Source organism: Nannizzia gypsea, genomic scaffold, assembly GCF_000150975.2.
Source record: "Nannizzia gypsea CBS 118893 supercont1.4 genomic scaffold, whole genome shotgun sequence".
NCBI classification, from domain to species: Eukaryota; Fungi; Ascomycota; class Eurotiomycetes; order Onygenales; family Arthrodermataceae; genus Nannizzia; species Nannizzia gypsea.
This window is the reverse complement of record NW_003345198.1, coordinates 1,510,540-1,538,326: the sequence shown is the minus strand read 5'-3', so window position 1 is coordinate 1,538,326 and position 27,787 is coordinate 1,510,540. Positions and strand designations below refer to the sequence as shown.

The 27,787-nt window shown below is 48.3% G+C and overlaps 10 protein-coding genes across 10 annotated transcripts; 6 read left to right on the top strand and 4 right to left on the bottom strand.

The window, feature by feature from the left end:
* Nucleotides 1-692: 692 nt before the first annotated feature.
* MGYG_05250 (hypothetical protein) lies at nucleotides 693-2,306 on the top strand (the record flags this gene model as incomplete). The annotated part of the gene is made up of 1 exon (XM_003172611.1): nucleotides 693-2,306. The coding sequence occupies one exon, from the start codon at nucleotides 693-695 to the stop codon at nucleotides 2,304-2,306; it is 1,614 nt and encodes a 537-aa protein (XP_003172659.1).
* Nucleotides 2,307-2,940: 634 nt separating this feature from the next.
* On the top strand, nucleotides 2,941-4,764 carry MGYG_05249 (hypothetical protein; the record flags this gene model as incomplete). Its single annotated transcript, XM_003172610.1, has 5 exons — nucleotides 2,941-3,004; nucleotides 3,300-3,446; nucleotides 3,511-3,598; nucleotides 3,661-4,203; nucleotides 4,266-4,764. The coding sequence occupies 5 exons, from the start codon at nucleotides 2,941-2,943 to the stop codon at nucleotides 4,762-4,764; spliced, it is 1,341 nt and encodes a 446-aa protein (XP_003172658.1).
* Nucleotides 4,765-5,150: 386 nt separating this feature from the next.
* On the top strand, nucleotides 5,151-7,072 carry MGYG_05248 (hypothetical protein; the record flags this gene model as incomplete). Its single annotated transcript, XM_003172609.1, has 2 exons — nucleotides 5,151-5,423; nucleotides 5,502-7,072. Exons 1-2 carry the CDS (start codon nucleotides 5,210-5,212, stop codon nucleotides 7,070-7,072), a joined length of 1,785 nt encoding a protein of 594 aa, XP_003172657.1. The 5' UTR covers nucleotides 5,151-5,209.
* Nucleotides 7,073-7,731: 659 nt separating this feature from the next.
* MGYG_05247 (AGC protein kinase) lies at nucleotides 7,732-13,934 on the bottom strand (the record flags this gene model as incomplete). Its single annotated transcript, XM_003172608.1, has 2 exons — nucleotides 7,732-13,296; nucleotides 13,365-13,934. The coding sequence occupies 2 exons, from the start codon at nucleotides 13,932-13,934 to the stop codon at nucleotides 7,732-7,734; spliced, it is 6,135 nt and encodes a 2,044-aa protein (XP_003172656.1).
* A 543-nt stretch (nucleotides 13,935-14,477) lies between these two features.
* MGYG_09073 (hypothetical protein) lies at nucleotides 14,478-15,039 on the top strand (the record flags this gene model as incomplete). Its single annotated transcript, XM_003172607.1, has 2 exons — nucleotides 14,478-14,768; nucleotides 14,935-15,039. 2 exons carry the CDS (start codon nucleotides 14,478-14,480, stop codon nucleotides 15,037-15,039), a joined length of 396 nt encoding a protein of 131 aa, XP_003172655.1.
* A 3,031-nt stretch (nucleotides 15,040-18,070) lies between these two features.
* Nucleotides 18,071-19,569, top strand: MGYG_05246 (hydroxymethylglutaryl-CoA synthase; the record flags this gene model as incomplete). The annotated part of the gene is made up of 4 exons (XM_003172606.1): nucleotides 18,071-18,121; nucleotides 18,179-18,281; nucleotides 18,333-19,378; nucleotides 19,432-19,569. 4 exons carry the CDS (start codon nucleotides 18,071-18,073, stop codon nucleotides 19,567-19,569), a joined length of 1,338 nt encoding a protein of 445 aa, XP_003172654.1.
* Nucleotides 19,570-20,003: 434 nt separating this feature from the next.
* On the bottom strand, nucleotides 20,004-20,456 carry MGYG_05245 (hypothetical protein; the record flags this gene model as incomplete). The annotated part of the gene is made up of 1 exon (XM_003172605.1): nucleotides 20,004-20,456. One exon carries the CDS (start codon nucleotides 20,454-20,456, stop codon nucleotides 20,004-20,006), a length of 453 nt encoding a protein of 150 aa, XP_003172653.1.
* Nucleotides 20,457-20,930: 474 nt separating this feature from the next.
* On the top strand, nucleotides 20,931-23,252 carry MGYG_05244 (sterol-4-alpha-carboxylate 3-dehydrogenase; the record flags this gene model as incomplete). The annotated part of the gene is made up of 7 exons (XM_003172604.1): nucleotides 20,931-20,959; nucleotides 21,034-21,493; nucleotides 21,567-22,086; nucleotides 22,346-22,454; nucleotides 22,748-22,850; nucleotides 23,102-23,186; nucleotides 23,224-23,252. The coding sequence occupies 7 exons, from the start codon at nucleotides 20,931-20,933 to the stop codon at nucleotides 23,250-23,252; spliced, it is 1,335 nt and encodes a 444-aa protein (XP_003172652.1).
* Nucleotides 23,253-23,567: 315 nt separating this feature from the next.
* MGYG_05242 (indoleamine 2,3-dioxygenase) lies at nucleotides 23,568-25,090 on the bottom strand (the record flags this gene model as incomplete). Its single annotated transcript, XM_003172603.1, has 2 exons — nucleotides 23,568-24,579; nucleotides 24,642-25,090. The coding sequence occupies 2 exons, from the start codon at nucleotides 25,088-25,090 to the stop codon at nucleotides 23,568-23,570; spliced, it is 1,461 nt and encodes a 486-aa protein (XP_003172651.1).
* Nucleotides 25,091-26,077: 987 nt separating this feature from the next.
* On the bottom strand, nucleotides 26,078-27,442 carry MGYG_05241 (fluG protein; the record flags this gene model as incomplete). The annotated part of the gene is made up of 1 exon (XM_003172602.1): nucleotides 26,078-27,442. The coding sequence occupies one exon, from the start codon at nucleotides 27,440-27,442 to the stop codon at nucleotides 26,078-26,080; it is 1,365 nt and encodes a 454-aa protein (XP_003172650.1).
* Nucleotides 27,443-27,787: the final 345 nt, after the last annotated feature.

The following is a 27,787-nucleotide window of genomic DNA, read 5'->3' as shown; positions in this document are numbered from 1 at the left end:
CGAAACAAGGATAAGATAGAGTTTAGAGATTGATGACTAAGCTGATAGTTTTAAGTTTATAGGGCTCCACTCAGATGACTCTTATTGGATAGTTCATCGCTTCAACGTTTTGCCTGAGGCAGCAACAACAACATCGAGCTTTGCTGGAATTCCCCATACAAAGCTGCTTCATCAGAGAGGAGGGAAGACGCTGTGGTGAGAGAGCAGTCGAAGAGTTCTGCCACTCTCATGATGGAGAGTAGCGATGCGGAGTGTGGTCTTGTCTATCTACCAATAGCGAGACTCTTTAACGGGCCGCTACCCAGCTAGACCTAGAAGACTGGAAGGGAGTCCTAATGAAGTTTGATAGATATTACATATCTATGACGGCTATGATATACCCCCAAGGTCATCCATTAGGCTATGATGATGCACTCTATCATCGAGCTAGTCAGAGAAACATTCGGAAAGCTTCAAATACGCAATCCATTATTACTTTGGACGAAATGAGTCGATGACGTCTTTGAGTAGATCATGCTATTTAAACCCTTCTCTCGACAGTTGTCTTCCTAGAATTTCGTTCTCAACATTGTATACAAGATATCAGCAGTTAACGGCCTGTTACCAGACTGAAAGAAGTAATACTTCCATCCGTATATTGTATATACCATATTTTTGTCGTTAGACACTGTCTAACACGCAAACCATTCACCATGGACCACTTCTCTACCCTTCCCCCGGAGCTTCGCTGTATGATCGCTGATCAGTGCGACAATGAGTCTCTGGTGTCTCTTTCGTTGGTTTCTACCGCCTTCCGTCATCCATCTCAGCATGCACTCTACCGTGTGATACACAAGGAAGTTCAGAGGCCGGAGGATATGCGAACCATAGGAGGACCTGACGAACCTAACAGATACAAAACTTCATGGATTCAATTACTGCTTCGTACGATGTTTGAATGCCCCGATCTGTCTGGATACGTCCAACAAATTCATTGGAAAGCTCACACGGATTGGATCCCGGTTCCTCACTTTGGCGAATCTGGCAGGCGAGTCATCACAAGCCGTAAAAGAATCACGGACCCTAACTTTACCCAACTGGGTTTAAAGTTCAAGAAACGAAAGGAAGAGAAGCACTTCATTGACCGGTCTGACATATGGGAGAAGACTTGGGAAGCCGCCCTTATGGAAGGCAACACCGATGCAATGCTGCCCCTAGTGCTAGCTCACTTTGACTGCCTTATATCACTGGACCTCGCGCCCGACCTATTCTATTATTCTCACTTCCTAGGCCCCATATTGGCATGTATGACCACACTAGCTCCCAACTATAACCATTTCCCTAGACTTCAACATCTGGCGCTTTGCGAAAGAGGATCTGTCCACGATGCAGGAGAGTTGGGAATCACCTGCAAAGGAGATATTACAATTCCGCATGCCCGGGATATTCGAACGCTAGAGTTGACTATTCATGACACCCAGATGAGGGTAATGCAAAACGATCTTTTTAACATATACCCGTGCCTTACCAACCTTCGCCTTCGGTTCTGTGACCTATCCATATCTTCAATTGGGGATATTTTGGACCATACACCAGCTTTAAAGGTGTTCCACTGTGGTTTACTGCGCAAATATCCAAGCACTGCTCCCACCTCCCATCCCCAGTCGACCTCGCCCTCCATGCTTGACTTTTCGACTCTCGCCACGGATCTTGTCAAAGTCGCCGACACCCTAGAAGAGCTTACCGTAGACCTTGCTTGGACTAGCCTGGAATTCTTTGCATACGAAGGCGGCCCCAAATGGTTCCCTGGTATTCCGGTTCACTCTCTCACCCACTTGAACCGCCTTTCATATCTAGAGATACCCGCAGAGATATTGATGGGACTGCGTCCATGGGGTTGTACAACGCTTAACGACATCCTTCCGTCAAAACTTGAGTCACTAATGCTGATAGAGTCGTTGCACTATCCCTTCGCCGAGTTCGATATGGAAACCCACGGTTTAGCGCACATTCTCAGCCAGTTAATCGCCTACTTCAAAGACCAACCGCGCAGCCTCTGGAACGTGACATTGAAGTGCAAGGTTAAAGGGGAGTTCTTTATTAGCTTTGCTACCTTTGGGGAAAAAATACGCCAATATGTTGATGGATTGAAGCAGATTAAGGAACTGGCTGAGCTTATAGTCTCCCTTCCTGATGTCGTTGTGGATATCTTCTTTACCTCCTCTCAATCTCACAACGAGGTAGTCTTGTGGAGAGTCGACTTTGAGCGCGAAAGTGAAAGCGAGTATGGGAATTTGGTATCATGGGACTCTTCCTACGAGGCATAGGACACACCCGAGTTCATGCCTTCAATTTCCAGTCCCAGTGCTGCATCTTGATCCCTTCAAATTGTTTAATCTGTCTGCCTTGTCGGCATTTTTATATCTCCAGCTTTTCAGCCACCAATATAAAACGAGGCGCAGCAAGCATGGTAATACCGCTGACTAATGTAAAATATAGTATATATCCAATAGCAGTTTATTAATACATAATAATATCAGGTCACCCCGTATTTATACTGTATAAATTGCCAGCACCTTGCTCGCTGGGAAAAACTTGGATAAAACGCAATAAAAAACCACTAAAAGAGTACAAAATGCAAACCAACAACGGCCCATATCAAAAGCGCAGAATCCTCTAACTAACAGGGCAAGTTGACAGCTCTATCGTTGCAGGGATCAGTACGGGGTAGATTTTACCTGTTTCTCCTGGTTTCATTGCCTCCACCAGACGTTGCTCCTGCGATCGCCTGCTAGCTTGCGGCTGGAGCAAACGCTCAGCCACCAACGCCAGCTCCTCAACCGTCTCAATTATTTAGAGCGACTTCAAACCCTTCAACTAATTTATATCACAACTGGAGAAAAATAACGCTACGGCGCCCTGTTGATTCGCCTGTTTTTGAATTGCTACCAACGTTGGAAGATGGCCTCAAGCGCACCGCAGTCCAGCCCCGAAGCTAATCGTGTGCCCACCGGCATCGAACCAGGTACGTCTGCTGCAGCTGTCTGTCTCGTATTACACAATGCTTGATTATCTACCCTTTGTATCATTGTTAGCTGTATGTATGCGTGGACTTGATATCTAGCGCATACGTGGCCGTCCTGTTGATATCTTTGCATCCGATGTGTTTCTTTCTCTGATCAATACCGTACCCCCTATGTGACAAAAGGATGGGAGAACGCACATGTCTTTGGTATGGACACTTACGGCCGATGCACCTGTTTCCGCCTATGACTGGCAAACACGCCAAAGACGATCCTCTTCTCATCTCTTGCCTACAGCCCCTGAGCTTATCCGATCATGTGGCGGAAACAAATCTGCGTCTGCTTGTATAGGGCCTCCTCCAACAGTTCCCAAGAAGAACCCATCGCTGGTGAATCTGGCATTCATCAAGAACTTAAGTGACCCGGTGAAGAAGATACCTAGTGGTAAGCTTGACTCATTGTTCGTGATACCTGCTGTTCATGGGATTTGTTCTGATCTCTGATATAGATGGACAACAGCCGAAGCGCCGTGGTCCGAAACCGGACAGCAAGCCTGCGCAAACAAGAAGACAGGAGCTGAACAGACAGGCACAAAGGTGACTAAACGAATTATTATATAGCATGTTTATTTATGTGAACATGTACTAATACTACAAAGGACACACCGTGAGCGTAAGGAACAGTATATCAGAGCTCTAGAGGTCGAAATAACGCGCCTTAGAGAAGGCTACGCCAATGATATGGAAAGCGCAAACATGTCCATCATGCAGCAGAAACAAACCCTAGAGGAAGTGAAAGAAGAGAATCGAATTCTGAAGGAGATTCTTGCATCCCACGGCATCAACTTCGAGGCTGAATTGGAAAGACGCAGCGCTCCCGTCCAGAGTACCCCCCAGGAAAGTAGCTATGGGGGCAGCATCTCAGCTTCGCACTCTCAAACAGCTCCTGATATGGCCAGTATGAACTATTTGGGTACTCCAGACACATCCATCTCTGGTCGAAGCCCTGGCACAACCATATCAGAAATGGCACAGCAACCGACTGCCGGGTCCAATAATCCATACTTTGAATCAGCAACGCCTCTGCCAGGGACGGGCTATAATACATCCTCTAATAGCATTGGTGGCGGGACTGCCTTGGTCAGTAGCACCCCTGGTGTGTTCGATGTTGATCCGCAGCTTGGGATAGATTTTGTCCTTCAGTGAGTGGCTAGATTTCGATCACAGTACGAGAGCCCCTTTCTAACCACAGGTCTAAATACAGTCTTGAAAAGCCATGTAACTGGCACATGGAATTCCTTTGCCGCAGAGCACACGACGATGAGAACCAAGAGGCGGTCTCCGGTCACACCCTGATGGCAACATGCCCAACCTCATCAGTGATAGCGAACACTGAGCGAGGCCAGACTTATGTGACTAAAACTTACGACCTCCCGCCTGCAAACTTGAATACACTGCTCAACCTCAGCAGGCAGCTAGTAACCGACGATGAGATCACTCCAATAATGGCACTACAGCTTCTTCGAAACCATGAGGCATACCCTTACCTGACCAGAGAAGACGTTGCACATATGATGAGTGACCTAGCGGCAAAAGTCCGCTGCTACGGTTTCGGTGCCGTCCTTGAAAACTTCGAAGTAATGGACTCACTTAATAGTGTCTTGACCAGCAAGATGGACTATGCGATTGCCAGCTATGATGGCAGCTCGTCGCTGATTTCGCCCCCGATCCAGAGCTCGGAGGTGTTGGATATGTATTCATGATATTATTTGAATATTTTCATTTTGGCTTTAATCTACTGTTTAGCTCTTATGTCCTATACACTCTTGTTTTTGACCTACCCTTGAATCTTGCCCCAGGTATAGCTGCTTATCCGGCGCTAGTTATGGGGGAAGGATATCTGCTTTTGTCTCAGCATTTCGGCAAATATATCAAATAAGATAATTTGTATGCTCCTACTAGAATCTCTATGACCTATCTAGAACAATTCTATCCAAAATAACACTAATGAATGTACATATGATCTTCCTCATCGCCTTCACTTCATCACCTTTTGATAGCGGGATATGATTACATAATCCACCCTGGCGAGCCAAGATTTCAACCCACATGAAAAAAGATCGAAAAAAATATCAAGCAACGAGCAAAGCCACGATCAAAGGCACGTTTGAGAATACCAACTTGCCAGTTCGATATACTGAGATAGCCATGGCTCCGCTATCGATTTTGGACCTTGTGTCCGCCCTTCCCTCCGATGATACCTGGGGACCGGCTGTCACCACTGAAAAGACCCTCGATGGCGTCCCATACGCTCCCTTCTCAAAGGGTGATAAGTTAGGCCGCATGGCTGACTGGAGTTCGGAGGGCAAAGATGGCCGTGATGGACGAGGCGGACGACAGGCTTACAACCGTAACTACAGAGGTATGCCTTTTCTGCAGATAGCGAGGTGTTGGTATTGCTATCGAGGGGCACAGTTTTGACTAACGAGTCCTGGTACAGATCAACAAGTATACGGTGCTGGAACTGGCAGTTTGTTCGCTGTCCAGGTCGCTGAGGATGAATCAAGCTTCTCTGTTGTCGACAACACTCGAACATCTGTGAAAACTCGCGGGTTCGGCCGAGGTGGTGGTACCATTTTCCGTGGACGTGGGCGAGGTGGTCCCCAGAGAGGAAGGGGAGGCTTCCAGAGAGTTGGAGGTGGCCGAGGTGGTCAGGGAGGAGACAGATATTTCGACAACCGTGGCGGACGAGGAGGCCGTGGTGGTGGCCGACGCTTTGGATGGAAAGATTACGACAAGCCACAGCGAAACCGAGACAGCTCTATTGCCATTCGGCCAGAGTGGACTGTACTGGAGGAAATCGACTTCAACCGCCTCGCTAAGCTCAACCTCGAGACCCCAGAGGGCCAGGATATTGACAACTATGGCTTCCTTCACTACTATGACAGGTCCTACGACAAAGCTCCTGTCAAGGGTGCCGAGAAGAAACTGCAGTCTCTGGACCGCGCTGCTTACAACGTCACCACATCCGCAGATCCTATCATCCAAGAATTGGCAGAAAAGACGGATGCTACTGTCTTTGCCACTGCTGATATCCTTTCAATGCTCATGTGTGCTCCTCGCAGTGTTTATTCATGGGATATTGTCATTGTTAAGCAAGGTGACAAGATCTACTTTGATAAGCGTGACAATGCTTCCATCGATCTAGTTACCGTTAACGAGAATGCCACCGATGCACCACTCGAGGTTTCCGAGGCCCAGTCTGGCACCAAGCACGACCCCATTAACACTCCCGGCGCTCTCGCTCTTGAAGCCACCATCATCAACCACAACTTCACTCTCCAGACCGTGGTAGAATCAGATACCGCCAAGGTCGACTACCCCAACAGCAACCCCTTCTACAACCCCTCCGAAGAAACCGAACCTCTTGCTTCCAAGGCATACAAGTACCGGCGTTTCGACCTTTCAGTTGGTGGAGAAGAAGAGCCAGTTCACATGGTTGTCCGAACCGAAGTTGATGCTGTGATCAAGAACGTCAGCGGAGACGACCACCTTGTCACTCTCCGTGCTCTTAACGAGTTTGACCACAGAGCACCAGGTGCCGGTGGCGCCCTTGACTGGCGCAACAAGCTCGCCTCCCAGCGTGGTGCAGTCGTTGCTACCGAAATGAAGAACAACAACTGCAAGCTTGCCCGATGGACCACCCAGGCCCTTCTCGCCAAGACTGATATCCTTAAACTCGGTTTCATTGCCAGAGCCAACCCACGCTCTGCTGCTGCTCATATCATCCTTGGTGTTATGGGTTACAAACCCCGTGAATTTGCTGGGCAGATGAACCTGAACATCAACAACGGATGGGGTATTGTACGGACCATTGTTGACCTTATCCGCAGCCGTAATAGCGAGAATGAAGACGACGAGGGAGATGATGAGAGCGTCAAGAAGTATATTCTCGTCAAGGATCCTAACAAGCCTGTTCTCCGTCTCTATGGTGTACCGTCTAACACTTTCGAGGAGGACGAGGACATGGGACAGGGACGGGATGGAAAGATCGATGAAGATGATGAGTAAATTCGGTCTACTGGATCTGTTTGCGTAGACCGTTAAAATGTTTATGACTTTCCTACTTTCTTGCTTTTTATCATCTAACGATCAAGAAGGGTACCCTACTTAATGCCATTTTGTTGATTTATTTCTATCTACCAAAGACGATTCTTAGTAAAGGACGAAAAAGGTCATCTAGAACTTGCGGAGTGGCTAGTTTCATAGAATACATTAATGTATTTATTTCTGGGTATGACTAGTTATTTTGTCCCCTTCCCTCGAATAACTGGCAGCTTTTTCTTCCATTCCACATTAATAACATCAAGTGGACGGATGAGAAGTAAACTATCCTATAACTCCTTCGCTTGGGACCGACTAAAGTGATATATAGACAACAAAAATGTGTTAAACGAAAGGGAAGAAAGTATTGAAAGGGAAGGAAGGATAAATATATAGGGCGGGAAAAATATAACATGGCCAAAGAGTCGAGATGAACATCAGTAGGGAGCGAATAAAGTAGGGAGCAATAAGTGGTATTTACAACGAAAAGAAAGGAGTGGGAAAGCGCATAAAACAAGAAAGTAAGTTGAAAGATCGCTTCAGATATCCACTGGCACATAACTCCGGAAGTTGACTGAGAAAGGAAAATTGAAAATTTGATAATTGGTAGAAAGTCCAGGGCTTAGCTACCGTCTCATCCAGCCTAGGACGCGGTCCCTGGTATGTAATTTAGTTTGATCTGATGCCCGTGGTGTTGGCTCTTCACGGGTAATTTCGGTCCCCTCGTCACCAAGATAGCTAGCGCTGATCTGCGGTTTTGGGGTGATGTCATGGTTGTCCTCTGTATCATTCCCCCCACTCAAGCCGACATTTTGATGCCCCGGTGTAGTTGTCCGGGTACCTGGTGAAATCAGGGGTGGAGTTATTCTACCGGCTTCTCTTGCTGTGGGGTGTGTGGAAGGAGAAAGCGATGCTGATTGCAATTTGAAAGTCGGCCGCTCTTTAGAGAGTCGTTGGCTGAGTCCTCCAATGATAGGTTTGTGTAGTGGAGAACTGCTAGACGAGGCTTCCTCTTTTTCAGGGTCCTCAGGAAGAACACCTAAGGCCTCTTCATTTATATGCAAGCGTTCGATAGTGCCTTCGATAGAGGCCGGGAGAACAACAGTGGAAGCCGCGTCCGAGGAAGCGGTCTGTGTATCGGATTCCACCTCTCGCTCTTTCATATAGTCCTCGTTCACGCTCACAACGCTCCCACGGCTGTTCGTCCTCATCATTTCAGTGCCGAGCTTTGAGCCAGAGCGACGAGTCCTCCCCGGAGTAAATTGAGGGCTTTTACGCACTTGGGTATTGCCAAGTTCCTCATCCTCGTCATCTCCAGATTCAGCACCCTCGTACCGTTTCTTTTCCAGCGATTCCCGCTTAGCTCGGATGCCTTCCGTAGAGCTGTGCTTTCGCGGAGTGGCGGTTCCCGGCATTGAAAAGGCAGCCGGCGCTGAGGTTGCGTGCATAAGGTTGGGTGGAGTAGTAGACAATGGGTATTCAGCAACAATGGGCCTTGAGAAAGCAGTAGAGCTATCTTCAGTGATACCTAATCCTCCAGTTCGACTCCGGTCCCAACCTTCAGTGGATCGATGATTGACAATGACCGGGATATCATCAGATCTCGTCGACTCCAATTCTCCAACCAAGCTGTTACTGTCGATTGAGTCTTCTCGGCTAGAACCTCTGTATGAGCCCGTGGGTATCGTAACGAACCCAGAAGATGCAGAGCTAGGACTGTCAAGTACGCCAGATTTCTGTCGCAATGCCGAATAGGACTGTGGATTTGGCATCATAGGAGCTTCGTCTTTTGGCGGGGGCTTCCATTGACAGAACTTGCAGAGAATCTCCGTCAGCTTCTGCAGCGTTGGAGGTTTCTCAATTAGAGAGTCGAAGTGGTGAGTTTCCGGAAGATCTTTCAGATATCCCGTCACTGCAATTATCGGAGTGTGCGTATTAACACTTCGGGTCTCACGGATCATACGCGCAACATCAGCTCCATTGATTTGAGGCAATTTGAACTCTGTCATGATGATATCAAATTGCACCTCGCTCAACGCATATCTCATAGCTTCTGAACCATTGATTGCAGTAATAGTCCGGCACCGCAGTTTTTCGAAGAGCGTCTCCATAACAAGCCTAGAAACAGGATGGTCCTCGCAAATCAAGATATCGAGTGGTCGGAAGAAAGGACCTTCCACTAAATTGATTTGAGATAGTCGCCGCGAGCTTTGTCTTCGTCTTTGGACTTTTAACAATGCTTTGGCACGAGGATCTTCATTATCCGAGGAAGATGGAGAAATGTCCCAAAGTTGGCTCTTACGCTTGCAATGGCCTGGAACAAACGGTTCCTTTCCTGAGGTTAGGTCACTATCTTGAGAGCCGATTGTATGTGACCTCGACCGACAGGACGGTACACTGCTTTGGCGATGTAGAGACGGGGTGTCGGATGAAATTGAGGTCTTCATACTCTTGATCGGTGACGATGCGGTGGATGTTGAGATCTTTAGATTAGTAGAAAGACGTGGAGGTTCAAAACCACTGCTTGTAGGCGCGGAGCCAACCGAGGGTGGCGAGAATGTTGATGAGCCTGATGTTTTGCGCCGCTCATGGTGACTAGAAGTGCTAAATTGTACGAGAAGCGGTGATCCAGGCTGAGAAGGCCGGCTTGGAGAAGATGAGTTAGGAAGGCTTGAGCTTGACGGGGATGCAGGTCGATTGCTGGCCTTGTTCTGAGACATCGTTCTCTTCAACGGCATGGGTAGGAGAGGGCTGCCTTCAAGAGACGGGCCAGACGGAGTAGCAGGGCTATTGTTTGGAACAGCGCGCTGCTGAGCTTGCATCGCATCGTGTCGCAGTTTCTGGATAACGTCTTTGTTTGCCTTCTCAAGGATCGGAAGATTCTTGAAGTTAAAGCTTCCAAAGTCGTCTGCCAACGCAGGTTCGCTGAGTCGGCGGCTTCGAGTATCTCGCACATGAGGCGGAATGTGCAGAGGCATTAGGCCGCGTTTCAAAGAATTAACCTGCGTCTTAACCTTATAAAGCGCATCATGAGGCCGGTCAGGGTAATCTCCACTGGAACTAGGGGAGGACAGCTGGCCCTCGAACTCCTCGTTGAAGGACTGGAGGGTGGCTCCACGCGAATCGAAGTATTCAGTATCCTCCGGATTCTCTGGCGCTGGAACAAACTGGGCTTCGTCCTCTAACAGCGTATCCCAATTGATATCAGAGAACCATGGGTGTGCACGGACCTCCGCACCACCGCTGGCATATTTCTCGTTGATATTGGAACCCAGGCGCTCATGAGGGTTTATAGTAATTAGTTTTTCCATAATGTCCTTAGCTTCGTGCGAGACTAGCTCATCAGCCTCCTCAGGCCAATTAATTCTTCGATGCAGAATGTTCTCAAAAACTTCATCGGGGGTGGAAGCGTTGAACGGTGGGTATCCGTAGAGAAACTCGAAGAGTATGCAACCTAGAGACCACCAATCACTCATTTCGTCTTGGCCGATACCGTTGATAGTCTCCGGAGCGAGGTAGTCGGGAGTACCCACGAAACATCTATTGTGATCTTGTGGATCAAATAAGGCCATAGGAGGAGGTACCATTTGCTGTTGGGAGGCTTCAAACTGTAATGGGATTGAAGGTGTAGTGTAGCTGGACATAGCATGTGCAGGAAATAGATGAGGGGAGTCGCTTCCCTCACTGAGGATCTCTTCATCTATTGTGGGCTTCGATTGTTGCAGGGGTGGGTGGACCGATGGTGTCAAGGGGTTAGATCCGGTGGTATCACTAACCGCGCAATTTCTCATCATTTGGCTGAGTGTGTCACTGCTTCCACTATCACTGCGATAGCCAGAAGCCCTTCTTGAGCGTTCACGGCTTAAAGATGGTTCCTTGCTCAAGCTAAAGTATGACGGCTGGGTCAACACAGGTTCCGGAGCAATCAATGGAGTCTGGTGGGGGGAGTCCGTGGCATGGAAATCAAATGAAGCTGATCGGGAGGATGTGATGGAAACATCAGGCCGGATGAATGGGCCATGTTTCAGCAAGTCTGGTGCTGAATCGTTGGGACTCTTCTGGATACGCTTCTGTCGACCAACGAGTCCCATTCGCGAAAGACCAAAATCGGTGAGTTTCAAGTGGCCCCTCTGGTCTATGAGGAGGTTATCCGGTTTGAGGTCACGGTGAACAATACCCCGGCTGTGAAGATGTTCTACACCCAAGACAACTTCTGCGATGTATTTTTTGGCCCAGTCTTCAGAAAGGCCGCCGAGCACTTTGACCAATGAAGCACAGTCACCTCCGTTCAAGTATTCCATAACAAGGTAAAGATAGTCCTTGCTAGAAAACGTCCAATAAAGTTTTGCAACGAAGTCGCTTTCCCCTTGCCACATCATGATTGCTCGCTCTGCTTTGACATTTGTAACCTGATTCTTGGCTACCATGTCAGCTTTCTTCAGTACTTTGATGGCAAAGTATTCTGCGGTAGACTTCTTCTTGGACAGATACACACTTCCGAACGCCCCTTTGCTAATTGGCTTAATGATCTCAAAGTCTTTGATAGATGGAGCCACAGCAGGGGGAGGGGGGTGACTGGCAGACGTTAGGTGTGGTGATATTGGAGCTTTCCCAATATCAGGTGAGGTGGCTGACGACTGGCGCCTATGGTGATGACGATGTTGAGGAGGGGGATAGAATTGGGCATGGCCATGAGCTGCCAATTCAGTTGATGTCAGATGCGGAGATGTAGACGGTGACGGTAAGTTCTCGCTTCCGACAGGGAACCGTGGTCTTGATAACCTTAATGGGGAGTGCGGGGGGTTGTTGCGAGCAGGGGATTGCCTACGAGGAGATGCAACGCCAGGCAATATAAGGCTGCGACGATTTTTGTCCTTTGTGCTCGCCGCTCGGCTCGGCCCGCGTTCGGAAAGCGGAGACTGGGTTCTACGCTCAGACAAGACAGATGAGAGAATGCTGCTGTCGCTATCGGCCGCGTCACTTTCTCTCTCAGCAAGCAGAGATCCGCGTTTGGAGAGTGGCGGGTTGACGAAGCTGCCCAAGCTCTTGAGGGAACGTGGTGTTGGGCATTCCATCGGGCTGCTGGAACGCGTGGAGATCGGGATTGGAGTCGTTGGTGTTCGCTCGAGGGCACGTCGAAGGCCCCGATCGCCTGATAAAGAGCGAGAAGTGCTCCCAACAGACATTGCTGACATAGAAGGGGTTCGCTCCAGGGGAGTAACCTGGGGGGAATTACCAGCTTCCTGGTCTTCCGTTGCAGTTTCCATGTCAGAGGATGAGCTTGAGCTTTCGAGGTTGCCTGTAGCTATACGCTCAGCCTTGGCCATAGAAGCGGCAATGCACTCTTCTACTATGACGGTGAACTCGATTCGAATACGCTCAGCGTATTCAACGATACGCCGGTGTCTGAATACGGCATCCACCTTTGCACGCGCAACCTCTTCGGTATCAGCAGATAAGGCTGCCAGGCCTTTCTCCTGCTCTAGAGTGTGATTGCTGGGTGACTGCCATTGAAGGACCTGAGATATCCGTGACTCCGACTGGGGGGACTGTGTCCTAACTTCATCTCCGATATCTGTTCGTGATTCCTTGAGGGCCGGTGTGCTGATTTCTAGTGCGGTGTCACAGAGGTCTAAGATTAGTTCCACAATACGGGCCAAGGGACGTCTCACGGCAAAGGAACGTCCACGAGAGTGCCCTAATCCGGAGGTAGACGGATCGCGAGAGCGAGGAGGGGTGCCAGAGGAAGAAGACGAGCCTGATACCAGACCAGATGTGGAAGTCGGAGAGGGACCGATCTGCAGTCCCTTATACTCTGCCTGCGGGCCAACGAGCGGACTGCTATCTCTGCTCTTTCGAGCTTCGAGGGCATCAAGGACCTTGACAATCCGATGGCGGTGTTCGTTTAAATTTTCCTGCGCCATTTGAACGTCCATTTCGGCTCTGTGTTCCTGCAAACAGAGTTCTGAGTGTTTCTCAAACCACCAGGGCGTGATTTGCCTCTCGCATATCCGGCAGAGTACAGGCATCGGGGGTGGGTGGTGAGCAGGATCACTGATCCCTACTTCCGCTAGAACGTTAAGATAGTTGGCTAGAACTTCGGCTCCGACACCCAGTGATTCGACGAGGAGTGGAGGCAGGCCGATTGTCACTTCCCGAGGCTCAGTAGATGGCCGAAGCATCCACATAGTCTAGAGAGAAAAGTGGTCAGTATTTGAAGGCAGAAGACGCAACATTGGGTGTTGCAGGGATCACTTACATGGCTTCCTCCGCCAGAAGTTCTATCATAGACCATGATTCCTTGGCCTTCCAAGCTCAGTATATTACCATCTTCCTGTTCGGCAGTCTCCTGTGCCAGTAACGTCTTCTCTGTATCTGAGGCGGGAGTTTCCTCCTCTTCGGTCGGCAGCCTAGTATCTTGCCAGAAAACCGACAAAGGGCCCAGGCGAACATCAAATCGTACGATCTTACTTTTGGAGTCATCTTCCTTCATGGACTGCACAGCCTCCTTAAAGATATCTTTGTTGTCCAAAGCAATGTCGTGGATTAGCTGACCTTCGATATCCTGGGCAGCCGTCCCGATAACCTCAGTCCATGAGGGGCTGACCCATTTTATGCGGCCATCCAAATCCAAATCCACGATCACGTTGAGTGTGTGTTCAGCAGCTTCTTTCAAATCCTCGCGTTCCTCCCTGATATCCTGGCTGAGAGATCGTTCCATTGGGACGGGAGCAGCAACATTTCGAGCCTCCTCCCGGAGAGCAGTTACGACAGGAGGCTCGAGGTATCGTGGCGCATCTGAGCGCTCCCGCCCATCGTAAGACGACATGGCGAGAGCGTAAAATAATTGTGTGTCAAGACAGAGGAGTTGGTTTGATTAAAACTAGAAAGACAAATAAAGCCGGTATCAAAGCAGGCCGGCAACGAGGAAGAGGTATATCAAAGTCGAGAGATGAAGGGGTCCGTCTGCCGGGCAGAACGGTGCCCGGACCAGCTAATAGCTTGACCAGTCACCATGAACAGCACATTGTCCCCAAAAGAAAATAAGGGTACTGTCGTGGTCTCTGGAAGAAGCAGGCGGAGTGCGAGTTCAACTCTCTCAGGGCACCAAGTGGGTATGTCTCCCTGTCTCTCTGTATATATATGTGTGTGTGTGTGTCTGTGTGCGTCCGTTCGTGGGAGAAATGTTTTGTGGGAAGTTTCTCGGTCGTTGTTGTAGTTTGTATGCTAGGTAGGCCAGCCCTGCTAATTGAACGACTTCACCACTTCATAATTCACAGCCAGCAGCGACAGAGGCCTTTGACAGTCTCTCTGGGCCACAAACAGGCTGCTGTATGGTGCGGGATGCTCTGGGATTGCCGTTGAAACACCGATGCTCGCTGTCGTGTCCGCCTCGACCGGACTTGAAGGGGTGATCAGATCTCGACGATTCGATTGGGAGAGCAGGCAGTCAGGGCTTAGCCAGCGAGTCCGGGCACGCTACGAACGTAGGAACAACATCGCAGAGACCAGAACCAAACACCGTGACGCCGTTCGAGTCTTGCTGGAGGATGAGATCGAGGACGAGGAGAAAAGAAAGAGGAGGAAGTCGATCAAGCTTGCAAAGAAGCAAAAAAGGACGAAGTTGAGGTTGAAGTCGAGGGAGCGGCGAGTTTACTTTTTGGTATAGAATACCGGTATTTCTGACAGGTGACTCAGCAGACGGGCTCTTGCTATTGGCTGCACCGACGTCTGCAGTTTCGGGAAGCACGCAAAGAGGGGGTTGCTGTACTGTCACGTATGGTAAATGATCTTCGCTTTTAAGCACTTTTTGATTTTATATAAAAAAGAAAGAAGCTGGAAAAAAAGAAAAGACGAGGATGAGGATGAAGAACAAGAGTAAGAAGCGAGAGGAAGGCGAGAAAGAAGAAGAGAAGGAGAGGAGGGAAAGCTGATGTGAAGGGCAAAGGTAAAAAGACGGAGAAAGGCTATACGCTCTGTTGTTATGTCGGACATTTCGTCTTCGGCCTGCAGCTGTGTACGAGCCGGTTGCTATGAAACACGAGCATCCTCTGACATACACTCACACATAGAGAGCAGATAGGGAGGGAGGGAGAGAAGGAGAGAAGGCGTCAGGCCACCAAGACCTACGGAGTATGTACACCAATACCTTGTCGATAACTGCGCACACTATATACGAAACATCACAAGGGCTGTTTGGCCCTTCGCCCAGAGCTGTCTTTGTGCTCTTCTACGTGCTCTTCTACGACCCTCACGCAGCTTGCCATGCGGTCAGGTTCGAACATCTTGATACAGCCCTGTCGATTCCGCTGGCGGTTGCGTTGACCACGTCAAGTTCCCATTCGATCATGAGAGAGGGCTGATTTTTCCACTCCGTACCGTCCCCTAACCTGTTGCCTATTTTCCGTCTTTATTAATGTCCGTCCCTTGCGGCTGGCAGAGCGCACATGGGCTGATGTCTTTGATGAAACGCCCTGATGAAAATAGAGCCTTTCAGCCAGCCGGAAATGCAGAAACATCTGATAGGCCTGTCAGCCCGACCCTCTGGTTTATTTTTTTTTAAAAATACGTGCCATGCATGGGGCCACAGGATAGAGATCTGAGAAGACGCTAGTCTGCGTCGGCACCACCAACGGGCGACGCGTGATCCAAGGCCAACCTTGGAACCCTTTCTCCCGCGAGCGCCGCGTCAGTGCCTTTTGCTTCGACACCGTATGTATCACCTCTCTGGCCCTCTCTCTGACTCGATGACTCCTGCTTAGCTGCGAGGTGAACGGCCGGTTGCCTGTCGTCTAACCCCTGGCTTTGATGTCATGAGTGGAGGCCACGACAGGGTGTGCACGCGCGCCGGAGGCAGGTTTATATTCCATGCAGGAGGTCATCGATATCCGCCGCTGACCACAGAAGCGAATCTAGAACTAGTAAAACCCTGTCTTGGTGTGGTGCGGTGTGTACTTCGACAGCAAGATGTTGAGTTCACTTCATACCGCAAGCCACAGACACTCGCCGTGTCGGCAACGACGCAGAACAGGCTGTGTAAGTATGGGAGCAACAGGCAGCAGCAGCAGCAATGCCCACCGTTCCTCCTTGCGCCCTAATCGGTCTGGGGCCAGAGTCATTCATCTATCTCAGACTGCTTCCTTCACCGCACACGAGACCACTGGCAGTCGGCCATCGAAATACCACTACGGCACGCCAATACATACATACATATACCTCTCCTGCCAAATGTTTAATTCTCGTACAGACACGGCTCAGGGAATGCTTGCATGCACGCTTCTGCACCTGTTGAAGCATTAACCGCTTGGAGATTACCCTACAGATCTCAACTTCCCTCGAACGGGAAACTTTCCCTACCTCAGCCAGCAGGCCAAGTAGCCGGCCAGTAGCCGAGTGTACTTAGTTACTTGGGCTGGCCATCACGCGGGATCTTGATGTTTATCTGTTCACTACCAACTCCACCTTCATTCTAGACCATGGATCACCTAAACCCAATTCCCCGAGCTTGGGTGCAAGTCTCAGGCTTAGGCGGGCCATTCGCGCTCTGGGATGAGCTGGTCTTGCCACCTGCCATGGCGATGTCGAAGCTAGTTTATACTTGCCATACCCTTGGCCAGCATGCCATGACTAGCCGAACATTCGACAATACTCCTCTTAGGACGGGAGTGCTAAGAGTTGAATCTGCGTGAGCCACACTGCTGGTGGCAGTGAGGCCAAAGAGGAGATAAAACCATATCCGCACAGGCCTTATAAAATCCGGAAAAGGGCCCTGGAGATTGAAACTGAGTTTATCTACCGATACATTACTTATCAAGTAAAAAGTTCCATGCCCAAGCCAAATGTACCGATATTCATGCTGCTGGCTAACGCGAAACGACGGACACAGCCGGTGGGAAGATGACCGGTTCACTAAAGTCGAAGCAAAGAAGCAGTAACTATACCCGTCTCGACTGGATATCCCCGTATGAATACAATTTACTATTGAAACTACATGATCACAAGCATACTAAAAGGGACAGACAGCATGCGATGCCTTTCTCGGGAGAGACAGAGTCAATAAGCTAAGGAATCAATAAACATGAAGCTCCACAACCGCCGTAGTGCTCTCTTGGTAATGTGATGGAAAATATGCATAGATTGAAGTAATTTGCAGTCGGTTGAATCTTGACCGCTGGTGACGGCGATGAAGGGCATCCCATCAATCAGTCCAGTGCATCAACCAATCATAAATCAAGAGTAAATTTATGATTATTAAGCATATAATATAAATTTCTATTGGATAATATTCAAACTTTAAGCTTATCTCTCTGTTTTTTTCATCTTACCTAATCATTTTTCTTAAAGGTACGCGTTTTCTTTCTCGGTCCACGACCTGCTACTCCATCTCGTAGAGTAGGTAGGTTCACCGAAAGTTCTTGATGCAGATTTGGTATGATTTCCATACCAAATGGAAGTGGTACACTGTAGGGAGGTGGTAGAATGATGTGCTAATGGGATGATACGTGATGAGAAATACACCATAGCAAAGTAAAAGGCGTGGCTATAATCTCTTCTCTATCAAGAATTAAACAGTGTGAAATTCTAGCAACATGATTGGTTTCTGTGCCCTTGGCACGCTAGCAACAAACTAGCTTAATAGCCGCGCACGCGCCGACCCGAAACCTTAGCCGTTTACTCCGTACCTCACATTATTACTCTGGACCTTCCTCGCTATATATCGATCGACCCACAGCAATGTGGGCAATGCTAACAGCTAATTTGCTGGATTTTGGGGCAGTGCGGAAACCCTACTGCGCTGGCCCCTGTCAACTAACTAGTCATGCAAGGAGTAATTACTCCGTATGTCAGCACCCCTCCCCTTCTCGGGGGAGAAAAGCTGCTGCCTGATGGGATTTTTCCTCTCTCAAAACTACCGTTCGTTGCCAATGCTACATCTTTACGAATAGACATCCCCAAGTTATCGCAATGGCTCAAGACGTCGGTATAAAAGCTATCGAGATCTACTTTCCTAGCCGCGTAAGTCAATGACCATCTCATTTATGTTATAGATCCTAGAAGCTGACTTTTTCCAAGTATGTGGCACAATCAGAGCTGGAGACCTACTTGGGCGCCAGTTCCGGAAAATACACCATTGGGCTCGGCCAAACGAAGATGAGTTTCTGTGATGACCGTGAAGGTAAGCTCAATTAAATCAAATCTGAGGGTCTTTTGCTGACTAGTTCATCAGATACCTACTCTCTGGCATTGACAACTGTCTCTTCCCTGCTACGAAAGTACTCAATTGACCCCAACACTATCGGGCGTCTTGAAGTAGGGACAGAGACTATGCTTGACAAGTCAAAGTCTTGCAAGTCTGTCCTTATGCAGCTGTTCGGAGAGAACTCCGATATTGAGGGGGTGGACACCTACAATGCTTGCTATGGTGGAACAAATGCTCTCTTCAATGCTATCAACTGGGTGGAGTCATCTGCCTGGGACGGTCGAGATGCAATTGTCGTGGCGGCGGATATTGCCCTATACGACAAGCTCGCTGCACGCCCCACTGGAGGCGCCGGCTGTGTTGCTATGCTAATTGGACCAAATGCCCCTCTGGTCTTTGAGCCAACCCGTGGCTCCTTCATGCAACATGTTTACGACTTTTACAAAGCGGACTTCAAGTCTGAGTATCCAATTGTGGATGGTCAGTTCTCAAACAAATGCTACCTCAAGGCGCTGGATAACTGCTATAAGCGTTACCAAGCGAAGAAGGCTGCTCGATTGGTCAATGGCGTGACGGGAAATATCCCACTCGATTCATTCGATTACTTAGCCTTCCACACCCCTAACTGCAAATTGGTGGCCAAGTCGTATGCACGACTGCTATACAATGACTACTTGGCAGATCCAAAAAATCCGGTCTTCAAAGACATACCTGCCGAGGTCAAAGAGATCGACTATGAGAGTTCCCTTACCGACAAAAGAGTGGAAAAAGCATTTATGGCTTTGACACAGAAACGTTTTTCGGAGCGTGTACAGCCCGGCCTTATGGCAGCTACTATGTGTGGGAATTCATATACAGCATCGGTATATTTTGGGCTAATCAGCCTGCTAAGCAATGTGCAAAGCAAGGAGCTTATGGGCAAGAGAGTTGTACTCTTTAGCTACGGGAGTGGCTTGGCCAGCAGCATGTTTAGCCTCCGTGTTAAAGGTAATACTGATGAGATGGTGAGCAAGTTGAACCTGATTCAGCGGCTTGACGCTCGAAAGGCCGAGTCGCCCGAGTTCTATGACGAGGTTAGTACTCATTCTTCCGTGTTAAATGTCAAACTTGACTAAAATATCCCTAGATGTGCCGGCTTCGCGAAAAGGCATACCAACAACGGAACTATACCCCTCAAGGCAATATTGAAACTCTTGCCCCAGGTACTTATTATCTTGTGAATGTCGATGAAACATTCAGGCGGACTTATGCGACCGTGCCATAACTGTTCGATATTTGTAAAAAGGGAGGCCAAGGCAGCTCTCAGACATATTGTTATTCTCAAGCTTAGTCTATAACACAACAGATATGTATATTCAACGCTCGCATGGGTACATTTCGAGCACGCTAGCTAATTACATGCAGAAATAAAAAATTTTTACTTTGAACATACTAGGCGCACTATTTCGTTAGCTCCTATAATTCTGATAATAATTGTGTAAGGGAGGACGCCTACCCATTTATAAGGACGACATATTAGGTATTAGAAGTTGTCAGCAGAATATCAATATCCCCATCATTCGCTGCTGCGTATATAGGATCGATCCGTTCGTTGGCTTCGATGAGCTCGTCAATTGCAAGCTCTTCATCGGTCAATCCTAGTCCCTTCATATCAGAAGTGTTTACCTAGGCATCTAACTAATGATGGATATCTTTCGTTCACGGGCCATTGGTAAGAGCTTTCCACCGTTTCCTGACCTCTCTTCTTCGGTCTAGTTCCGTTGGGCAGAGGCGTTCCTTAAGAGCTTTAAAGATCACATGGCAATGTTCCTCCCTTGCCAGTCTATTCATGATATAATGTTGGACGCTGAACACCAATCGGTCTCGGAACTCGCTCAGCGCCTGTTGTTCCCTATCGAACTTGTACATCGCCACCTCCCTCTCCGCGAGGTCCATCATATATTCCTCCTTTAGTATTACGTCTGCATCCGGCGGAGGTCTTGTAGGTCGCGGGGGTTTTGTAAGGAAAGCTGGTTCTCCCTCTATCTCAGGGTTTACCAGGTCCCATATCCTCCTAGACCTCGCGAAGCCGTACATATACGCGTACCACAAGTCCCAGTCCCTCTCGGACCTCAGGATGTAGGTCTTGATGGTGGTGGTGTCGTCGTCCATCTTGTAGATTGGACGAAATCATTGATGTTGCTGTTTTTGGCAGTTGGCGTCAGAACTCGATACGCGATACGTGTGTAGGCTCTATCGAGCAACACCCGGACTCATAACTGTTGAACTAAAAAGCAACGCTGCTTAATTCTTTTTGACAGAATTGCATCAGCATTTGGCGCTATCAGTTGGGATTAAATAGAGTTTGCTGGGCGCTTAAAATCATCACATGATGAGAATCGATTGACGCACCGAGCTAGTCCCGATCGAGATTCGAAGCTCGGGCCATCACGAATTAAAGGAGAAATTCAGCTTTGAACAACGTCACGATATTTTTTTCCGCAGTCCCTATGGAGTTACAACTAACTGTTCTTCTCTATTCCAACAAATTGCTGCGGAATAGTACCTCCTACATTCAATCTTATTTTGTAATTGCTCTTATAAAAGATACTTAAATGGCTCAATCCCGCATTATCGAGCTAGGAAATGTCCTGGTTGTCGGTGGATGCGGCTTTGTAGGCGCTCACGTTGTCGACCAGCTGCTCAACTTCCCATCTGAAGACTCACTACCTAACCATCTGGTTTCTAGAATTACCGATGTAAGTGGGAAGCCTGACCTCCGATTTGCGCACCCTCGCCTACGCGACCGATACCCGTCATATAAGAACACTAAAGTATCCGTTCTCGACCTTCGAACAACACACAACCGATTTCCTGGAGCGGACTATTATGATGCAGATATCCTGAACACCGAACAATTGTTGAAAGTGTTTAGGATAGTGAAGCCGGATGTAATCATTGATACCGTCTCTCCACCGCCGCTGGAAGGGGAGAGGGAAATGCTATATAATGTCAATGTCAACGGCACAAAGAACTTGGTGGAGGTCGCAGGCGGTGCTAAAGGAGACTGGGGTGGAAAATGCAAAGCATTCGTGTACACTAGCTCGTCTTCGGTGGTACATGACACACAGGGAGACTTGATTAATGTTGATGAGAGATGGCCGAAAATTGTTGGCAAGCTCCAGCAAGAGTATTACACTGAAACAAAGGTATGCGCCACTCTCTTTATCCAACAGCCGCTCCCCCGTATAAAACATCCCATTTATTAACAGGCATTATTAGGCACTTGCGGAAGATTTCGTTCTCAAGTATAATGGCACCTCCCCCTCCGGCATGCTGACAGTTGCTATTCGACCTGCCGGTATCCACGGCGAGCGCGACACTACTCTCACGAAAAAGCTGGTTGAGCATGGCTCCAAAGCATCTCCTCTTGTCTTATCCTTTCAACTCGGTAACAACGACAATCTATTTGATTTCACCTACGTCGGCAACATTGCCTATGCACACATGCTTGCCGCTGAGTTACTCCTTGCCACTATGAAACGGATTGAGACAAAAGCAGTTCTTCCGCTTGATCATGAGCGTGTCGATGGCGAGGCATTTAATATTACCAACGATAGCCCTGTGTACTTCTGGGACATGGCCCGTTCCATATGGGCATTGATGGATCGCTATGTTGAACCCGAACAAGCCTGGGTGCTGCCAGAAGGAGCCCTTACCGTTATTGGAGGCATACTAGAAACGGTATTCGGATTGTTCGGAAAGAAACCACGACTTACACGACGAGAAGTTAGATACTCTTGTATGACGAGATACTTTTCATGTGACAAGGCGAAGAGAAGGCTTGGATATGTCCCTTATGTCCCCCTTGATGAAGGTGTTGCAAGATCTGTTGGCTTTATGCTGGAGCAAAATAAAAATATCGAGGCAAAGAAGCAGCTTTGACGTGTATATATCGCGGACTGGGGTGATAAGTAGGAGATAGCATATAATGTTTCAAAGGACATGGTAGTAATGAAATTTAATACTCTACTCTATCATACACTATTCTTCCGCTACAGCTATCCAAGAACGGTCATTGAACAAGCCAGACCGATCGAAGGGCGCCAGGGCAATATCAATCGTCGAAGGGCTAAAACTTTCAAATTCGGTCTTTTCTTCACGGTTTTGGTAAGGTCTGATGTTAGCTCCTCTTTTATCTGGGGAAGCATTAATTCAATTCCTGACAATCGTCATGTTCAGCCAGAGCCTTGTCAAGCCAGATGCATCCAAGGTGATGCTGTATACTCTTCATGGCCTCTGAACTTAATGCAGAGGATTCTCTATCTGCATTGATTTCGATTTCCTTCTCTGGTGGGAAGGAGACCGGTGATTTCTCCTTCTCCCTGCTGTCGTTGAACCCCAGCCATTCCTCCTGCAAATCCAATGACAAAGCTCGGAATTAACGCTCTCCCAATTCATAGCGGTGACGTGAAGGAAGTAGGAAGGTATCCTTTTGTCGTATTCTCGAAGGCCATGGCAGCATACTATCTAGAATTATTGTTCTTCACCAGCATATACCAGGCTGTAGGTATTCTTTGATAGCGTCGTTTTTCTCACTTTCGGGTAATTGTTTCATATCCTCTGGAAGCCCAGGACGCTTCAAGCTCTCCTCCATTCAAGACGATAATGGCTGGTAAATTGAGGTTGATAGAATTTAAAATGAATAAGCCGATAAGGTGACCTCATTTTACCTGTAGATCACCAAATGCTAAATGAGCAATTGGAGAGAACAGATTGTAAAGCAGAGACTGAAGACCCTGTAGTTATATAAATAGTTATCACAGTCTTCTCGAATAATCTTCACTGCAGTAAATGTTCGAGACGTCGGGCATCATCTCAAACGGTTGCAGAGCGATACCTGTATGTTTTATTAAGCTCTATTCCGTACTTATTCCAGTAAAAAATGCCTACTCCGTCAAATATTGAAAGTTATCTTTCTCCTCTGTCCAGATCAACAGCCATCAAGGGGATGTTACATAGATTAAACGAAAAGGCAGGATAACGAAGCCCTATGAAATGTATCCATTAGTTATGTAGACGATTGACTAGGTAATTAAAGCCATAGAAACTTTAAACCTTAATACTATTTTGTTATATAATTATATAAGCTACCTAGTCAGCTATGATTTAATGCTTAGGTAATTTACTATGGTCTAATTTTGCCCAACACACAAAGATGTTTGAGGTGACAACAGTATCGATCAAACATGTTCAGTTAGTTCTGTTATTCCACAAGACTTTTCAGTCACGCTCGGCACAGTATTTCTCGACTTCTTTTTTCAATGTTTCTTTCTGTCTCAAAGCAACCTCCATGATGCTGTCACAAGTTTTCCCGAGGCCCCTATGGTCAGCTTCCAAAGCTGCTGCGTACACCTGGATCATGCAATCAAGCACTGCCTCCAGCTGATTTGGCAGCCAGGTTACGATTGGGCTGCCTCCCGTTGCCGTAGGATGGTCTGATCGCTTAAGAATATACTCCTTGACTAAGTTCCAGTGTCGCCAACGGAATTCCCGGACCTGGTCAAGGATCTGGAGCCATAGTCCTCGGGACTCTCGCAGAGCATCTCTAACGTCCTCAGAAATAGCAGTACCGGCTCCATTGAGGGCGAACCCTTTGATATCCAACTCCCGCCCACGCTCTTTCACAAAATTTAGGAAATCTTTGTGTTTGTCAGAACGGTATTCTGAGAACTCTTCGAGGATCACTGTAAGAGGTGTGTCAGGCATGGGGATCTGGAGGAAATAGTCCATGAGTGGCACCATTGCATCGTTAGCTCCGGTCTCGCCACGGAAGAACATGGGCTTATTGTCATTACAGCCCTCATAAACAACACCATCAGGAAACATGGAATTTGAAGTAATTCCAAACATGAAGGTCCTAAAATTGTTATACTCTGCCGGTTTCGACTTCTGGTATATTACTTTCATAAGGGAATTCAATTTTGCCAAGGCATCAACAAGTGTTGATAGGCCTTCATTAAGCAGTTTCCTCTGCTCGATGGTACCACCGCAAGTGGTTCCCTGTGATGCAGCCTCAAAAGCCTTCAATACGCCTTGGACAAGGGGGCCTGAGTGCTTCACCATCGTGAGATGCACCAAGATAAATCCCGATTCAGACGATGCCGGGTCAAGCCCATGTTCAAAGGCTCGAATGAGGCGCAGATTTGAGAATTCGAGACCAGCTGCAGGGTTCTCCAAGCGGTAGTTGAGCAAAACGTATGAACTAAACTCGAGGTACGGTTTAAAGCCAGCACTTGTTCCTGTTAGCTCCCATGGCGACTTGCCCAGATAGAGATGGTGGGAACTGAGACTCACATTTCTGCACATCTAAGAAATGGCCGCGAGATCTGTTTAGGCAAAATGGGCCGCCCAACCCCGTATTCACTACATTCCATAAAACGTTTATGGCATGGCTCTAGGAGATAGCCCTCAGCGAGGAAGGAGTAATCTCGGTACAAGGCTGTTATTACGTGGAGATTATCCCTGTATAGATCTACTTGGGCAGTGAGATCCGGCAACTCCTTATCAACCACATCACCGAGCTTGCCCTCAGCTAGAAGGCCTGGCTCACCCGACGCAGTCTTTATTGGCATACGCTGCAACAGTGACTCCAAGACATCGAATTCTTTCGGCGGTGTGATCAGCGGATTTCTCAAGGGTAGAAAGCCTCGAGAGGTAGAGACTAGGAATGGATGAAGGGAGACATCCTCCAAAAGAGCATCATCAGTGATGACCTCACATTGGGTAGAACTGGCGGGCTTCATTTCAACGAGGGATGGATGGTGTTGGTCTGAGAGAAGGGACAAACTAAGGCCAGTTTGAAGCAAGGTACCTACATGTGAGAAGGAAGTTGACAAAGTCGTCTTATAAATCTACCTTCGAATGCCTCTTCATTCCGGCCGAGCTACGTGGCTCTGCATGGATTCCTTTCTTATCCTTTATTACTCAGATAATTAAGGAATATACCACTACATCGTTGCCTTGACGAGGCCGAAACTTATCTGATTCGCCTCCATACTTTTTGTTGTCCAAATACCCGGACCCACATCTGAATCTTGGTATCACATTTTAATCATTCGTCGACAGCAGAGACAATCGGTTATCATGGATAGAATTGGGTATTTCGACGAAGACGTGTCTGAAATATGCTGTTGCCCCTCCAACCTATGAATACTAGTCCCGGTGAAGCCGATGCAATATGGTATATAGGGCGCAGCGTACTCTATTCACTGGCAGGCTAACCATAGAAAGGGAAGGTAAAGATCGTCTTTAGTGCTCTGAATTCATATGCATTACGGAATGAACTGTCAGCGCAAAATTCAGTCAAGCTCAACGTGGGACAAAACATTGTACAAAAATGAGGCATGGATAGTTACGGCTTGCATCCTTGCCTGATTAGAAGAATGGATCGAATTGACTCCTAGTTATGTGAACCCTTTCTGCATAAATATGCTGGCTGTTGAGATGCATCGATCTGTCGGACAAGTTTTCCTTCTGACTGGTCTGGTTTAGAATTTTCTATCCTTGTCGTCCTTGGTACCCCTCTCAAAGTACTCCATACTTTGTACAGAGGGCATGGACCATAACACCGCCAGTCAGCGATATTTTCGCTATGTACGTCAATATCAAGATAAGGGTTCATTTTACTCCATTTCTTTCAAGCATTTGACTAAATATATGCATTCACGTACACCAAGGGTTTGGGCGCAAAACAGTGTTCAGGATGTATCCTTCTTAGTTGAAGGAATTGGTCAAAATAGTTCACATAGCAATTGCCGTACAGTTTCTTCAGGCAATGTTTGCAGTCTGGGCGCCTCAAATCTTTTGACAGCGACATAGTGTCGAAGTATCTGACTCTCCATGATCTCCTGGAGACTCTCACGAGATTTTTCTAGCTGCTCTAAGGCCCCAGCTACGCTTCTGGGAAAGGGTTCGGCTCCGCTTGTTGGAAAATGCTCGGTGATAAGACCGGTATCGGGCCATACCAATGCCTCCTCGTTGATGCACCCTATCGTACCGGCGCTAATGACTGCAGCCAGAGCAACATACATGTTTGCTGTAGCATCAACGCATCGCAGCTCCCAATGGCCAGACTTTATCTGGCGGACAGGTACCGCTCGGTTCTCAGACCCCCATGCAACGATATGGCCGGCGAGGTATGGCTGGACACGCTCGTATGATAGGTCATACGGGAGGAAGAATGCACATAGTCCCGGGAGTCTGCGGAGAATACCGGCCAAAAATGACGTCTCTTTATTTGGGGGGTTGAGCGAGATGTGGGTGTGTTGTCCTGCGACTTGTTTGTGCGACGCCACCGGCCGGGGTGCCATGGTTGCGATCAACCCATGGCGAGCAAAGACAGATTTGAGGGTATCGTGGACAAAGATAAGCTCGTCGATAGCTCGAAGGGGAGACTGAGGTTCGAGGGCGATCTCATACTGACCACGGTCTCCTTCTGTCTGAAAGGCACCAACACCAACACCAGCCTCAATCAGTATCTGTACAACTTCCTCGATATGGGCTACACAAGGGTCGCGGAGGCCAGAAATAGCGCAACGACCTAGCCCAGAACTATGGGGCCCTAGCTTGCCGTCGTCTGCAGCTTTCATAACTTGAAACTCCACTTCAAAGCCGACAAGGAAATGCACATGGAGTAACTTCTCGGCTTTTTCGACCACAGTCTTCAAAGCTTTGCGCGGGCAATAGTTCCAGTTTAACTCCGGTCTTATCGGAAGATGCTCGACAACGCCGCACATAACGCTGGCGTAGCTGGGATCGACCCCCAATTGCTGGGATATGGGGTACAGGGAGTCCCAGTCTGGAACCAGCCAGTGATATCCTCTAGGGTCCATCTCCGGGATGTTCTCATGGCTCACAGTCAAATGGAACGCACAAGCTGGAACATGTAGCCTCCTCTTCTCGGCTGCAATGGCTTTTGCTTGCTCCGTGGGGACAATACGGGCTCGCACAACGCCCGAATAGTCCTGCCACTGGCAGCGCAGGAAGCAGATGCTGGGGTAACGGATGAGGAGGGCGTGGAGAGCATTCGACCCTTCAGTACCAGCCGTTGAGTTGGCTTCGGCGCCGACCTTGGCTTTGTTCGCGTGGGGAGCCATGGTCCAAGCTAGCCTATCGAGTACGAACTGCACGGAAGTGGCGGCAGATCAAAGTGTCGATGGTAGCGATGGTATCTGTGTGTCTGCTGTAGAGTGATGCAGTGCTCGCTATACATGTGTAAGATTGAACCTTTTCAATATATAGTGTAAGAGTGCGAGATAAGGTGGGAGAGACAATATATCTGGATGCAAGGATGAGGGGTTTGAACGCGGGCGTCTGCATCCGTCCTCGCTAGGGTAACTATGGAGTAAATCGCAGTTTTCACTTGGGGGAGGGTGGGGGCTTGCTGCACGGCCGAGCAAGTACAGGCGGGCGGGAAATGGAAGTTGTATCCGCTCCACCGA